General features: G+C 38.0%; 1 protein-coding gene across 1 annotated transcript in view; it reads right to left on the bottom strand.

The window, feature by feature from the left end:
- ROBO1 (roundabout guidance receptor 1) overlaps positions 1 to 15,181 on the bottom strand; it is a gene marked incomplete at its 5' end in the record, with an annotated part of 544,235 nt that overhangs the window by 74,033 nt on the left and 455,021 nt on the right. Inside the window, 3 exons of the mRNA XM_082491545.1 lie at positions 6,696 to 6,823; positions 8,100 to 8,238; positions 13,875 to 13,995. Coding sequence (XP_082347671.1) covers positions 6,696 to 6,823; positions 8,100 to 8,238; positions 13,875 to 13,995 — 388 coding nt within the window. The remainder of the gene's footprint in view (positions 1 to 6,695; positions 6,824 to 8,099; positions 8,239 to 13,874; positions 13,996 to 15,181) is intronic.

The following is a 15,181-nucleotide window of genomic DNA, read 5'->3' as shown; positions in this document are numbered from 1 at the left end:
ACAGGACGTTTATGAGAACACAACAAGCAACCTGATGTCCATTCAGACAGCTTTGGGTTTTTGTTTCTCAGTTCTCTCATCCTACACCACACTTAAATGGAAACAAAAAAAATTACCCCAAACTTTGGGAATGAATGTGTGGTCATAGGGACAAGAGGAGCAGGCAGGTACCTCCTGCAGAAATGATGTGAGCATACTTGATATTTAGTTTAATCTGAAGAAGCTGTATTTTTCTTGCACTGGAAGATTCTGATACTGAGCCTACTAGGTGATCTAGTTCACGTATAAAGACTGCAAGATGCTTTATTACCAGTTCTTGAGTGTTTTTCAGCACCTAACAATAAAACATTTTAGTGTTCAAACAAATCATAATTCAGAGTAACAAACGGTACTCAAAACGGCTTATCAAAGTAATGTTTGAATGCACTGTTATTTTAAGTCAGCACTTTTTTTGTCAAGAACCAATTCAGAGATGATTGATTTTAATGATGCATGTAAACTAACAAAAATAAGAGAGTGCACTATAATCACTGTATAGTCCTTATGAAAATTACTTACAGGCTATAAACGAGGCAAAAATGAAGTGTGTATTACCTTTTAATAGATGTTTAGTATAATTTAATAAAGCCTACGTTTATTTCAGAACAAACATATAGCGGAAGTACTGTTTAATGAACAGCCAATGAAAACTAGCATTCCTTGCACTCTATTTCATTTTATACATAAACCCCAAAATCTGCAAGCCCAACAACTTGTAGTAAAATTCTACTTTGTCAATTCCGAAGACAGAATTATTGAAATGTTATTGTTAGAACAGCAGTCAGAAAATAAATTCTGCAATAGTGAAGCCTTATACAAAACCAATTGATTTTTCCATAGCCATGGGATTTAAGAAATTGCAGGCATAGAAAACAGTCCTCAGATTTTCTTTGCTACTTTTTAATTGAGTGCTGAAGCATGCTACACAAATCTACTTTCTTCAATTCTCTGCAGTGAGTGACTAAAAAGGTAGAATTTTTAAGAACTTTACAGTAAATAAAACCCCTTCAGCAGGAGAAAGCCTTTAGCTTCAAATTAGTTTTGTAGTAACATTTCCCCCAAATTATTTGGACTCCTGTTCTACTTGCTCAGAAACATCTGTCTCAAGTCCTTGTTTCAAATTACTAAATTGCAGGAAGGAATCTCAAAAGTTTTTAAGTGCTATTTCCCTGTAAGCAATTGCTATCACTGTTGTGAGACTCTATGTAACAAAATAAAACTCCATTAAAAAACTTAAAAACTAAAGGAGGAGTTATTCATTAAAATACGTTAAATGGATTTGAAGCAAGTATAAATCACCTTTTTTTTTTTTAAATGTTGCTGAAATATTTACTGATTCCTTCTTTTACCTGTATTTTAGAAATGCCTCAGGAATCAATGTTCATAGCTTGCATCAGTAGAACAAGCACCTTCAGGGCACTAATATCTTCTTCAGATAGTCTCCTCAGTTCCTTCTGATTAACTTTTAAGATTTATATTCTTTCACCAGAAATAGGTGGCAGACAAACTCCTCAGATCCTTGATAGAAATCTGAAGTGCTGTCATAGTTTACAGCAGTCATTAAGGGGGAATGGGCTGTATCTTTAAGCTATACAAATCACAAGAGATGGTTTCCCTAATTCATCCTGCCAAAAGTTCATTAATTAAAAAAATCCTGAAGTTCATAGGACAATCATTCTTCCTTCCTCTTTCATGGGGACTGAAGATAGAATATGGCCTAGATTAGTTCTTTCAAAAGGAGAAATACTGACCTAAGGAGACACCAGGTAGACGAATTCAGATTTAAATTCAAATCCTAGTTTTAAAATTCAAGTAGTTAAATTCACTCATGATACTGTGAGGCGTTTACTGTGACACATAATAACTACCATATACCTCAATGGCATTTCTGTAATCCCATAAAAATCTGAATTTTGTCTTTGTTATTTTAATGTAGGTAGCTCAGACCCCTATAAAGCAGTTACATTTACAGCCAATTTATAAAGTGTACCAGCAGCCTGACACAGTGGAAACACTTACGTGGTATCTCACAGATAAAAGAGCAAATCCTATTCCTTTTCATTCCAGGTGGTATTCGCAGCCCTACCCAGAAGCCTTATCAAATAGATGTCTTGTACTGTGTGCCTTAAAGCTACTTTGCAGAAAAAGGGGGTGAAAGGAGGTGGAAATTCCAGACCTGAAGCATGTGCCACCTTTTCAGATTAGAATTCCTTGTCAGTTGACTAGTACAGCAAAATCACAGCCAGAAGTCACTTATCAAAAGTTTTGCTCGCTATCGATCTTGCAGACAAGCTCTGTTAACCCTAAAATTAATGACATCATAAGCTAAAAAACCTTGATATCAAAGATCACTGCTGTAAAATATGAATTGGCCAGAGCAATTTCCATAGGAATTCTTCTTTTTTCCTGCCAAACTGATAACACTGAATACGTTTAGTGTCTTTGATTGGCAAGACTTACATTTTACGGTTCAGTCACTGCTGCTGCATGTTTAGGTGCATATTAGGCAGGGCAGTGTAACAAGTATTGCGAGCTCCTCCAGAGCCACTGCTTGAGGAAGAAGAGTTAAGAAGAACTCCAAGTCTGAGGATTGTTGTTTGCTACCAAACTGCTCGTGACCGACCAACAACCACAATGTTGGTATTATTATTGTGAAGTCCTCAAGTTAACTGACCTACTTGACCTGTTTCTCTTTTAGCTCCTGCTGAGTAACAACTAGGGGGCAAAGTAGGGGAAAATATGCAAAACCTTTGGGTTTTAGATTTACTTAAAAGCATTTTTATGATTAAATGTGAAATTTGCAGATTCCTGAAGAAGCCCTACTTCTACTTGCATTAATAGTAAAACTAATTCTCTTTTAGAACTGAAGCTCTGAGGCATGCATTTTTGTTAAATTTGTGTGTCTTAGGAACATGGGCTTCAGTTATATGTACAATAAAGAAATATAAAATATTATAATTTCTACAGTTCTGTTTCAAGGCATAAAGCTAAGCAAATCACATAATAGAAATCTCCATGAAAACATGAAAAGCATCTTGCATATATATATTAAATACATACACAATAAATATATCCAGCGAAAGAGAAATCTACCAGTTCCAGAGATGCACTTTTGGCCATCATTTCTCTTTTCTGAAGACATAATCTGCTTGGCAAAATATAATGTATTGATAAAATATAATGTATTGTACTCTGGGCTGCTTCCTGGCACTTTGTATTGACTGAGGTATTTATTTAATAATTAATCATCTCCCGAATGAAATGCTTCCACATGTATTTAGCAATGTCTCTGGATGCCTTACATATGCACTACACATTGCTGCAAAATGAAAACAGTGGACTGAGACACTCTAATTTTACGAAAATGCAAACAACAGCAGGATTACATTTTCTTAACTGTTTAATTTTCCAAGCAGAAAATAAGATAACTTGACAAACAGTTTCACGGATTGAAATGCTTTTAAGCTGCAATAGTAAAAGACTGATTAAGTGAAGTGCTCAAACTTTTATGTCAATACAGAGCTCCAAATTTGGTTTAAGAATATGACTGAAATTGCAATAAAAATACAGCATCTGTACTTCATGTAGGAAACACTTATAATCCCCAAAGTTAAGAGTCTGTAAAATGAAGGAAAATAGCGATGCCAATAATCAGAATCTGTGATGCTGGTGCCACGAGCAGGAAGAACGTTAAAATGGACTTGATAGTCCCTCCCCTCTTTTGTGTTTTCTACAGTTAGCATCCTATTATATATAGTTGAACTATCTGAGTTGACACTTCCTAGTCCATGGACACGGGTCGGGCTCATTCGCTTTGCTCAGAGGCAGCGCTGTGCAGTTTTCCTGAGATGGGGAGTGCTGCAGGGCAGGCACTGTGCACTCCAACATCTGCTAGATCAAGCAGGGTCAGAGCTGACCTGGAGGTAGTAACACGGCCGGATCCAGGGCAGCTCTCTGCTGAGACATCAGGTTAGCTATTCGCCACGTTTCACCAACACATCCCTGACACCTAGGTATCTCAATTAGCGCCACTGCCGCACGCTCCCCCTTTTAACACCCTAGATAACCCTGTAGAGTGTAGAACATACACAGGTCAATCACAGTGCTTGAGACCTGAAAAATGACAAGTATAGAAGAGGACATGTCCTCTTCTTTGCAGTGCTACCACCCCTAAGGCCTGAGCAGTGTCCCCTAAGGCCTGAGCCCGGCCTACAGCCCTCTCTGCTGCCTGCCATGTTCGCAGCAGACTCACTCTACGGACACTTGACAGATGATGACTGTCCTTTTCCAAACACGGACACACACCTTCTGGGGTTACATTAACAACTCTCATACTCTTTCTTTGGCATATAGTCTGGCACAGACTATTGCTGAGATACTGAGGGGCAAACAAACAAAAACACCGCCCCACTTCTTCCCTCCCCCCCCCAAAAAAAAACCTCAACAAAACCCAAACAAACCCAAACCCAAGCATAAAGTCCTCTTTGTCCTTTGCTGGATTTAACAAGTCTGCACAGTGGTAGCTGTAACTTCTGAGGTCATGATTTGCAACGTAGCTCTCTGTTTACAAATAAGTAACTGGAATAACTCTATTTGGCATAGCAGAACACACATTTGTTAAACCTGACAATTACCAAAAGTGCAGAAAAAAATTGTGATTTACACTCCTTAAATAACCCGGAAAAAAATACTACTCATGAAAAAAATAATTCTCCTCAAAGATCTGTGTGTCCCCAAACAGTCAGATCAGCATCATCTTAGCACTGAAACAAGAAGATCAAAGCTACCTCTCTAGATGCAGTACAGCCAAACAGCTGACCCTTTGGGGGGTGGGGGGGGTGGGGGGGGTGGGGGGGAAGTGTTTTAAACAAGGGAAGAGGAGGGAAGAAGAGGAGGAGGCAAAAGAAGGGAAAATGTGAAAAAATCTTAATGGAAAACGCATATCTTCTAGGAGTCTTTTTATTTTTCTTCCCATAAAACTAGGCCTCCTTGATACTCTAATAAATGGATTTTGATCATGATTTACTACATTACCAACTACAAATTGGCCTTACACATTACCGTTTCTCACATCAGTCCCTTCTATGAAGACATTAGTGCAGACAAATGGCTCAGGAGGTAATCCATTCACACTGAGAAACAAATTATCCCGTAACAATATCCGCAGAGCAAAGCTGTTACAATGCAAGTATCTACTGTGTAATATAAGTACTCAAAAAAAAAAGTATCTTGCTGAATTAAGACTTAGGTTATGATCATATTCCTTAAAAGTCCCATTTTGCTATCAAAATTCAAAAGATGTTACTCTAGATCTCTAACATCTACATACTTATGTCATTCTGTAACTAAGTAGCACTGTTAACCTAAACGGGGTTACAAAAACACATTTTCCTATTGTTGACTACAAAGGATTAGGGCTACCAATAACTTATTTCCAGAAATGTAACTGCTCAACCAGTCATAAAGCAAATTTTCTCAATACTAACATTTTACAAGATTACCAGTTGATATGAGACGTGATCTTCAGAACAAATTGCCATTTAAAAAAAGAATTCAGTCTCTTCTTTTGAATAAACTGTGCTTATTGTTAATGCATTAATCTTTTATTCTAAAACACTGAACATAAGAGCTGGTTATTTCGCAAACATAAGGTATCAGTTTTGGTGTATTAACATCATGGTGACTTACAAAACAGAACATGTTAAAATTCTTGGGTTTATGAGAGCTTCAACAAAAGAATCCCTATTTTCCTAACTGGTACAGATGTCAGGGACACCAAATGTTTCTGGTGAAAAAAGGAGAGCAGGTTAAGGACAAGACCTTTCCTGTTACAGTAAATGTGTCAAAATAGAGACCTGTTACCAAATAAAATATTTTTAAGCCTATATTTCCCCAGAACTCCATAATGACTAATTCCCACTGAACAGAGAAAAGGACAGAAGGACCATCAGTGCTTAGAAAAAAACATCAGGATGACATCATTGCCTGTCTGCTAGCCAGGAAAGGAAGAGAGGGATTATCTGAATAGTGAACATCTGGACTGTGTATATAAAGGCAATGAAGGATTTTTATACATATTAGTTCACCGAGTTCCACCAAATTTTTATCCTACAAAGAAACAGTAGTGCTATGATATGCTTTTATAATGAAAAAGCAGCAGGAATTCCAGTGGTCTGGGTTAGCATATTAAAAGATACACAAACAGATTTATCATTCACTGCTCCTCTACTATATTTAATTGAAAAAAATGGGCAGATACTTGAACTCATAACTCTTTCTTGTCAAGTTAAACCAATGTAGTTTGGTAGCGCTGGTTTTCTTTCTGTTACGGTTTCAGATACAAAGATTGCAAGTGACATGATTCTGATCACACTGAAGTTCAAAACATATTCAGTTCTCCATCCCAGTACCGTAAAGGCTGCTTAAAAATCATACTACATGTGAAGTGTTTCAATTTCTTCAGAATACAACTCAAACCAAATTTATACTTTCACTTTTTTTTTTTTACAACACAGCACAGAGTTCCTGCATAACTTACAACTCTAATAGTTGTGCATAGACTCAACTAGTCTGTGTTTAGCAACTCTATGAAGTTGCTGTGTGAAAAAAAACAACCTTATGCTAGATTGGATTACCATGCAAAGAAACTTTCTTACCTTGAACTGTTAGAGTTGCTGATGCTTCAGCTTTTCCAACCATATTTTCTGCAACACAAGTATATGAGCCCATGTCTCCTGCCATAACTTTCCGGATTTTCAAGGTATGGTCATCACGGATTTCATATCTTTAAATACACATGGTAATAAACAATGAATGAGAATAACAGAACTTTGTAGAATTTCTGTAAAGGTTAAACATATGGTGGGTTTGCTTTCTAATATTTTTTTTTTCCTACTTTTCCCTTAGAAATAAAAATATGTAGAAATGCTTATAAATTGATAATGAAAAAAAAAAGTTTTAAAAGCAAAATATATCTAAATATTTGAAAATCTTATTCTGATTTCTTTTGCAACATGAGTCAGTTTTACTGACATCACTAGAATTTCGCTGGCATAATACAATTGTAAAGCTCTAATGCAGAATATTTCAATTGTTAGAACTCTTTTTAACAAGTAAATGTAATAATAGTTATTATTATCCCTATAATTTTTCCATCTGAATGAAGGATTTTTTTAATACGGTTGAAAAGAAAATATTGTTACCAAGAAGATAAGAATTGCTTGAAAGTCAATATAAATCACAATTCATTCAATAATTTTTTTAAAAAGAATGTGGCCTTTTACCATTTTGGCTCCTTTCATCACCTTTTTTCTCTTCTTTGTATAACACAGCCAACACGTTTCTCTTTCTGGGAAGTAGATTTTTCTCTAAAAATGCTCTATTTTTTATTAAAGCTATAGACTAGATTAATAGGAAGCAGGATTTGGATAGATGAAGCCAACTGTTACAGGGTTTCTTCTTTTAATCCTTCCTCTAACAGGTTTTTAACTCATAATTGGGATTTCACAGTAAATAAATAAATTATTTATCTGTCTATCACAAAATGTATCTCTTTTTAATATGGTGTTTTACTTTTTGGTCTGAATTAGAGCAATGACATTAAAAAAAAAGTTAATTGGAAACTTAGTAATAAAAATATGTATTACTTTGGCAGCTTTCCATATTACCAGACTACTTTTTATATCAGATGCAATTCCAATATATACTTCTTGAAGTTGTAATCTAATTTACTGTTTGTTATACATTCTCCAAAACTTTTACTATTTACAAAAGACTCTTCAGGTGAAGAATTAATCTGTATCAGATATTACTGACTGAACTTAGTTATTTATTGTTGTATTTGTCATACGTTGTCACAACAGAAGCTTGATAACAAGCTGTTCTTAAGTTTCAATATAAATTAGAACTTTAAATAGAGCTCAATGGTAATTAGAAATGTCTCATTAGATCAAGCAAGACCTTCTATGTTCAAGAAAAAGAAATGCTAGCTGTCAAATGTTGAATGGCTACATCATATACCAAGCCAGATGTCATAATAAAGGTAACTCCATGCACTGCACCTTGCTTTTGGTAATTCCCCATCATCTTTCCTCCATCTTACTGTAGGGACTGGGTCACCTCTTGCCTCACACTTGAACTCCGCACTATCATCCACAGTTACAGCCAAATTACTCGGTCTCTTCACAAAAGATGGTCTCTCTAAAAGGAAAGGAAGTAAAAAAAGGGATTAGTCCAGCAGTTCTGTGCCCAAAATGAGATTTTCCCAGAAGTGTGGCTATTAGAGCAAGGGAAGCTGGGTTACGAATCTGATGGAGGTGCCTCTGCTGACGCTCCTCTGGCTTCCAGCCCCAGGCAGAAGATCCATAGCCTTGCAGGTGGTCAGTGCTGTGATCCTCAGCACGGGAGGCAGACACTCTCAGCAGTGGTTCAGGATCCAAGCACAGACTTCCTTACCTCTTATGTATCATCATCACAGCTAATATAGCTAAAGGAAAACACAACCTACACAGAAAATCTAAACACAAATTGATCCTCAGATAGGATGCTGCAAGGACCTAGACAAATACTACTCATCTGCTGCACTGCTTCAAAAAGACAGAAGGCACAAACCAAACGTTGTCTCACTGGAAGGTTTGACTCAATGGTGCCTCTAAATTTGAAGGTTAAGTAAGGCCCAGCAGAGTAGTTCTATGAGGTTGCTTGCAGGTGTGAGCAGCAACTAGTGTCTGATGCCATCATTTCCAATGCTACATTAGAAAGGCGACATTTTCTTTCAATAGCACACATAAAATAAAGCAAGCCAAAAACCCCCACAATGTCCCATCTATAATTTTTGTTCATAAAAACTGCTGTTATCCCTGACTTACGTTGTAGGACATGGATGACCCAAGTCTTGGCTCACCAGATTCAGATTCACTGCTGCATACTCCAGCTTTCTGAAACAAAATCTCAGTACAGGCTGTGCTATTTTGGCAACCCTGCTACTAACTGGAAATTTCAGAGGAGGGATTGACACACTTTTCTACCTGTAACAGGGTTCAAAGCTTTATGGTGCTAGGCTATTCATAGCTTCGTGGTTCCACACCAGGCTGGAGCGCAGTGAGGTTTGCACACACACAAGGAGGAAAGATGTTTTTAACAATTCCTGGGATACTCCAGGAAGGATTATCCACCTAGAAAGGCAGGACCAGGTGACAACGGGATATCCATAGAAGAACAGGGAAGGTTTAACAGGAGAGTGCTTGGCAGGTTCCTTTGCCTCAGGCAGATGAACTTTTTGCCTATAAACCTGTGAAAGCTCTGAGGGAGTTGAGAAGGCAGTTGCATGTTTTGACTTGTATGTATTAAAGATATAAATATCATCTCCCTGGAACCGGAAGAGTCTGAAGCCATTGGCGCAAGCAGGAAGTGTAAATACCCCAAAATATGCCACAAATTTCTCACAGGAGTACAAAAGCACCAGACAGAAGGATAAGGAGACAATCCCATATTCTTAGTGTCCCACATCTGTGTTTGAAAAAGGTGGTTCCGAATATTACTTTGTCTTTGCAGATAACGACACAGAGATTCAGTATTATAAAACCTTACTGAATGGTTCAAAAAGGATTGAAGTGGAAATGTGAACTTAACAAAACCCTATAAAAAGAGCTTGCTTTCTTCTCAAGGACGTCCAGACGCTTGTGGTGCAGAAAACTTACCTTTGCTTGCAATTCTAGACAAATAATGTTAAATGAAATAGCAAGTTGATCTCTAAGCTGTCAGTTCTAGCCTGGGTTCATATACAAGAAGCGAGAAATAAGACAGAGACCTACAGACATGAATCTAGGTGTGAATTAAAAACATTCAAATATAGACATTCTCCCCTGCCCCGGCCCCTTTCTTGAAGGTGCAGTAAAAACACGATCTGAATGCAAGAAAAGAACATTCTGGATTAAACGTCAGAGTAAGAATAGTTTGGGGAAGAATATTCAACTTAATTACGTGAGAGGAAAAGGACTGATCTGGTAAGGCCAGGACTGCTGTACAACAGCAAAACCCACAAGAGGTACATTGTTCTCTAGATCAGTTTCCTAAAGGAACAGTAATAGTCCAAGAGCTTTTGTCTGCCCATTCATAACACTCTTATTCAAACGCATAAACGGATAAGGGAAATCATCACTGATTTAAATATCTATCTTTGTCACAGAATTATTTGGTAAATACAAGGAAAACTTAGCAAGGATCACTTTGAAACTTTCTAACGTTACCATTTCTGGCATGCAATCCTCCCTCTGATCTAAAGCAAAGACCTAAAAGCACAATTCAACTTGTAAATAACCAAAAGCTATAAACAGAAGATTTATGTTGAAAGATTTTAATATATGAAGTCAGCATGTTTCTCATGCCTTTTCACACATATCTAAGGCCTGAGTTGAAAGAATAAGGTATATTAAAGATTTCTAGACACAGATTGATAGCGTATTCAAAGCTTTACTGTCCTGTTTGAAAAGAAAACCTCACTGGTTTTCACAGGCTGAAAATCAGAAATATGTTTGAAGGGAAAACAAGATGAAGAAAAAGGGGAAAGACAGACCTCTCTCTGCAATGCATCCCTCTTACAGGTGTTCAGCAAGAGCAACATTTACCAGCCTGGATTACCTAACAGTCCATATCGTGATTCCCTGTTTAGTAGTAGACCAGTGATGAGCAATTAACTGGTACAGTTAACTAGGAGCCCAGTGCCAGGACTTCACTCATGTAGCTACAACTTTCTTTCAATTCTAGATTTTGCTTGGAAGTTCTGAAAGTCTATTTGGCAATAAACTTCCTCCCAAAGTGCTTCAAAGGTGTCTATACATTTAAAAAAACCCAAAACAGTATAGTGGATCATAGGAAGTCTTCCTTAGCTTCTAAAAAGTTACACGTATGTTGCTGGATATTCAGTTTCCACAACTTTAAGATGGTGAAAGATGACATACAATCCCATTTTATTACTGAAAACCCTCCTTCAAATAAAGCTCTGAAAAGGACTTCAAGTTGCCTGAGTCCTAACTCTAAAAAGTAGCAAACACAGATAAAAGTGCCAAAGACTGACAAGACAGATCTTAAACCTGAATTAAATAATAATAATAATAATAATAATAATAATAATAATAATAATAATAATAATAATAATAATAAAAACCCAACCCACAAACAAAAAAAAAAAACCCTAACCCCAAACAAGATCCAGGACTATTGTAGCAGCACTATGATGGAAACCAGTGCGTTATGAACCATGGCTTGGATATTCTCATTCTGTGATGATAAAATATCTATTCTTTCTGCAGAAACAGTTATCTCAAGCCTCCTTTACTTTAAAGTAACATGGGACACTTTTTGAATGAAAATTACCAAAACTACATCTACAGTGATCATAAGGCAATTCCCCTATGCTGAAGGAATTCTAAGATTGCTCTTGGATTTACAGCTTCTTTTCTTCAATAGCAACAAAAAACGCAATTTTCAGCTAAGCTCAGTTATCGTAAATGAAAACATATTTTTTGATGCTCAGAGGAACTATCATTAGGATCACTTGAACAAGCAGACCTGTTGTATCTTTACAACACTCAGTAGACACAACTATAAATGAAAGGATAATTATTTAGAATAAAAATTTAGACTAATTCTGATTTTCTTCAATGAGAGGGAAAAATTGAGCCTCTGCTTCTTAGTGATGTTATTTTTTTGTTTTGCTATTATTTTACAATGCTGATTCAGTCAGTGGACACTGGGATTATTTTCAGTTCAAGAACTAAGTAAGGAAGTGTCTTCGAATAGCAAAAATGGTCTAAGGCAGATTGCAAAAGCATTAACTGCCACTCATTTGCTAGAATACAACCATGACAAAAACATTTTCAACATAAGCCTTGGAATTGAACCTGGCGAGGGATGTCAAGACCAACAGGAAGGGTTTCTTTAAGTATATAGGAGACAAAAGGAAAACTAGGGAAAATGTGGGCCCGCTGTTGAATGAGACAGGTGCTGTGGTGACAGATGATGCAGAGAAGGCGGAGTTGCTAAATGCATTCTTCGCTTCTGTCTTCACTGTTCGGGCCAGTCCTCGGGAAACCCAGACTTTGCAGGTAACAGAGAAAGTCTGGAGGGAGCAAGATTTTCCTTTGGTTGATGAGGAGCAAGTTAGAGATCAGTTAGATAAACTGGATATCCACAAATCCATGGGGCCTGAGGGGATGCACCCTCGAGTGCTGAGGGAGCTGGGGGAAGTCATGGCTGGGCCGCTCTCCATCATCTTTGAAAGGTCCTGGAGGACAGGTGAGGTTCCTGAGGACTGGAGGATAGCTAATGTCACTCCAGTCTTCAAAAAGGGCAAGAAGGGTGACCCGGGAAACTACAGGCCAGTCAGCCTCACCTCCATCCCTGGAAAGATGATGGAACAGCTTGTGCTGGGTATCATCTCAAAGCACCTGGATGAAAAGAAGGTTATCAGAAGTAGTCATCATGGATTCACTAAGGGGAAGTCGTGTCTGACTAATCTGATAACATTCTATGATGAAGTGACTAGATGGGTGGATGAGGGGAGGGCAGTGGATGTTGTCTACCTTGACTTTGGCAAGGCTTTTGACACTGTCTCCCACATCATCCTCACATGCAAGCTTAGGAAGTGCGGGCTAGATGAATGGACAGTGGGGTGGATTGAGAACTGGCTGACAGATAGAGCTCAGAGGGTTGTGGTTAGTGGTGCAGAGTCTAGTTGGAGGTCAGTAACAAGTGGTGTCCCTCAAGGGTCAGTACTGGGTCCAGTCCTGTTCAATATATTCATTGATGATCTGAATGAAGGGATAGAGTGTACCATCAGCAAGTTTGCTGATGACACTAAACTGGGAGGAGTGGCTGACACGCCAGAAGGCTGTGCTGCTTTACAGCGTGACCTGGACAGGCTGGAGAGTTGGGCAGGGAGGAACCTAATGAAATTCAACAAGGGTAAATGTAGGGTACTGCATCTGGGGAGGAATAACCGCACGCATCAGTACAGGTTGGGGGCTGACGTCCTGGAGAGCAGCTCTGTGGAAAGGGACCTGGGAGTCCTGGTGGACAACAGGATGACCATAAGTCAGCAATGTGCCCTGGCGGCCAAGAGGGCCAATGGCATCCTGGGGTGCATCAAAAAGAGTGTGGCCAGCAGGTCGAGGGAGGTCATCCTCCCTCTCTACTCTGCCCTGGTGAGGTCGCATCTGGAGTACTGCATCCAGTTCTGGGCTCCACAGTTCAAGAAAGACAGGGATCTGCTGGAGAGGGTCCAGCAAAGGGCTACAAAGATGATTAGGGGATTAGAACATCTTTCATATGAGGAAAGGCTGAGGAACTTGGGTCTCTTTAGTCTAGAGAAAAGAAGAATGAGGGGGGATCTTATTAATGCTTTCAAATACTTAAAGGGAGGATGCCAGAGGGATGGGAGGAGTCTTTTTTCAGTGGTGCCCATTGATAGGACGAGGGGTAATGGGCACAAGCTTGAACATAGGAAGTTGCATCTTAACATGAGGAGGAACTTCTTCACTTTGAGGGTAGTGGAGCACTGGAACAGGCTGCCCAGAGAGGTTGTGGAGTCTCCAACTCTGGAGACGTTCAAAACCCGCCTAGACGCTGTCCTGTGCAACCTGTTGTAGGTGACCCTGCTCTGGCAGGGGGGGTGGACTAGATGATCTCCAGAGGTCCCTTCCAACCCTGACTATTCTGTGATTCTGTGATAAGCACTGAAAAGGAAATAGATGAGAATGATCCTTAATAAAAGGCTTACTAGCAAAAACAAAAGTTGGACATTTTCATTAACGTAGTCTTAAAGGAGAAGTTCTTACCTAAAACAGTGAGCTCCGCAACTTCACTTTCACGTTCCCCAACCATATTTGTTCCAACACAAACATATTTGCCAGCATCATTCTTTCTTGTGTATGTGATCATAAGCTTTCCTCCTCTGATCTAGGACAAATCAAGGATAATAAAAAATACTTTAATATGAACTAGCAATTTAATAATATGTATTAACTTGAAAAAGGTTTTGTTACAGACAATGAAACAAATCAGTGATTTTCCAAATCATACAGAAAAGTGGAAAAAAGTTACTTTTAACTTAATATCCTTCTTTTATGTAAAAAGCTTGCCTCTTAGTTTTACATCAGTATTTTAAAATCACTCCGATTTGGACTCCTATTACTCTTTTTTCCATTCTGCGTAATGTAATACTGGCTGTTCAACAGCCTGTTTAATGCTTGTTGGCCAAAAGGACTGCAATTCCTTCCTATGTACTAGTGCAGTTTGATATAATCAAGTGGAGAGCAAAAACGAGCCCTAGACACAAATCCCATTTTCACATCAAGTGCTGCAATTACTTTTTCTTGACAAGAAATATATGTATGTTATCCTACTGTTGGTCATGCTCACTATTATGCATGATTTTTGTGTTTGTTTTGGATTCATTTCTTAAGGAAGTTAGGAAGTTTTGTTTTTTTTTATTTTTCATTTCTTTACCTTTAAATAAGCAATTTTAAAGGCTGATAAGCAGCTGGGCAGAAGCAATTAAATCCTTACTGGGAAATGAATAACATTCTGCTCTAAATTCTGAATTCAGTTTTCAGAAGATAGTGGAATCCAAATAACCCCAAAATTAGAAAGCATACTTCCCCTTTGTGATTCCAAATCTTATTGTTTTATATAAAAATATATGCATATGAAAATATATGATCTCCTTTTAAATGTATTTATTCTCCCATTTGACTGCAAAAATGGTTGAACAAGTTTCAAAGTTCACCAAAATGCAGCAAAATTTGTGTAGGCAACTGAATATATACCATGTTTACTTTAATACACAAAAACATTACTTTTCTACATTAAATGCATTTTTAAGTTAACGTATGCTTGTGAGTCCAATCACATATGAAAACCACTGCAGTTCAAGGCATGGGTGGAAGTGCACAATAAATAAAAGCCACATATGAAGCTACATGAAAGGGTCTGATGTGGTCAGTGACAAGGGGGAGAGTGTTCTCAATATGAGGTATTTTGCTCAAGTTGCCTGCAGCTAGAAATCTATCCCTGAAAATTTGACATCTTGAGCAGCGTTAGGCTCTTATTATCATTGTAAGATGTACGCACACAAAGATGACAG

Source organism: Vanellus vanellus, assembly GCF_965231255.1.
Source record: "Vanellus vanellus genome assembly, chromosome: 1".
NCBI lineage: Eukaryota > Metazoa > Chordata > Aves > Charadriiformes > Charadriidae > Vanellus > Vanellus vanellus.
This window is presented reverse-complemented; position numbering and strand designations above follow the sequence as displayed.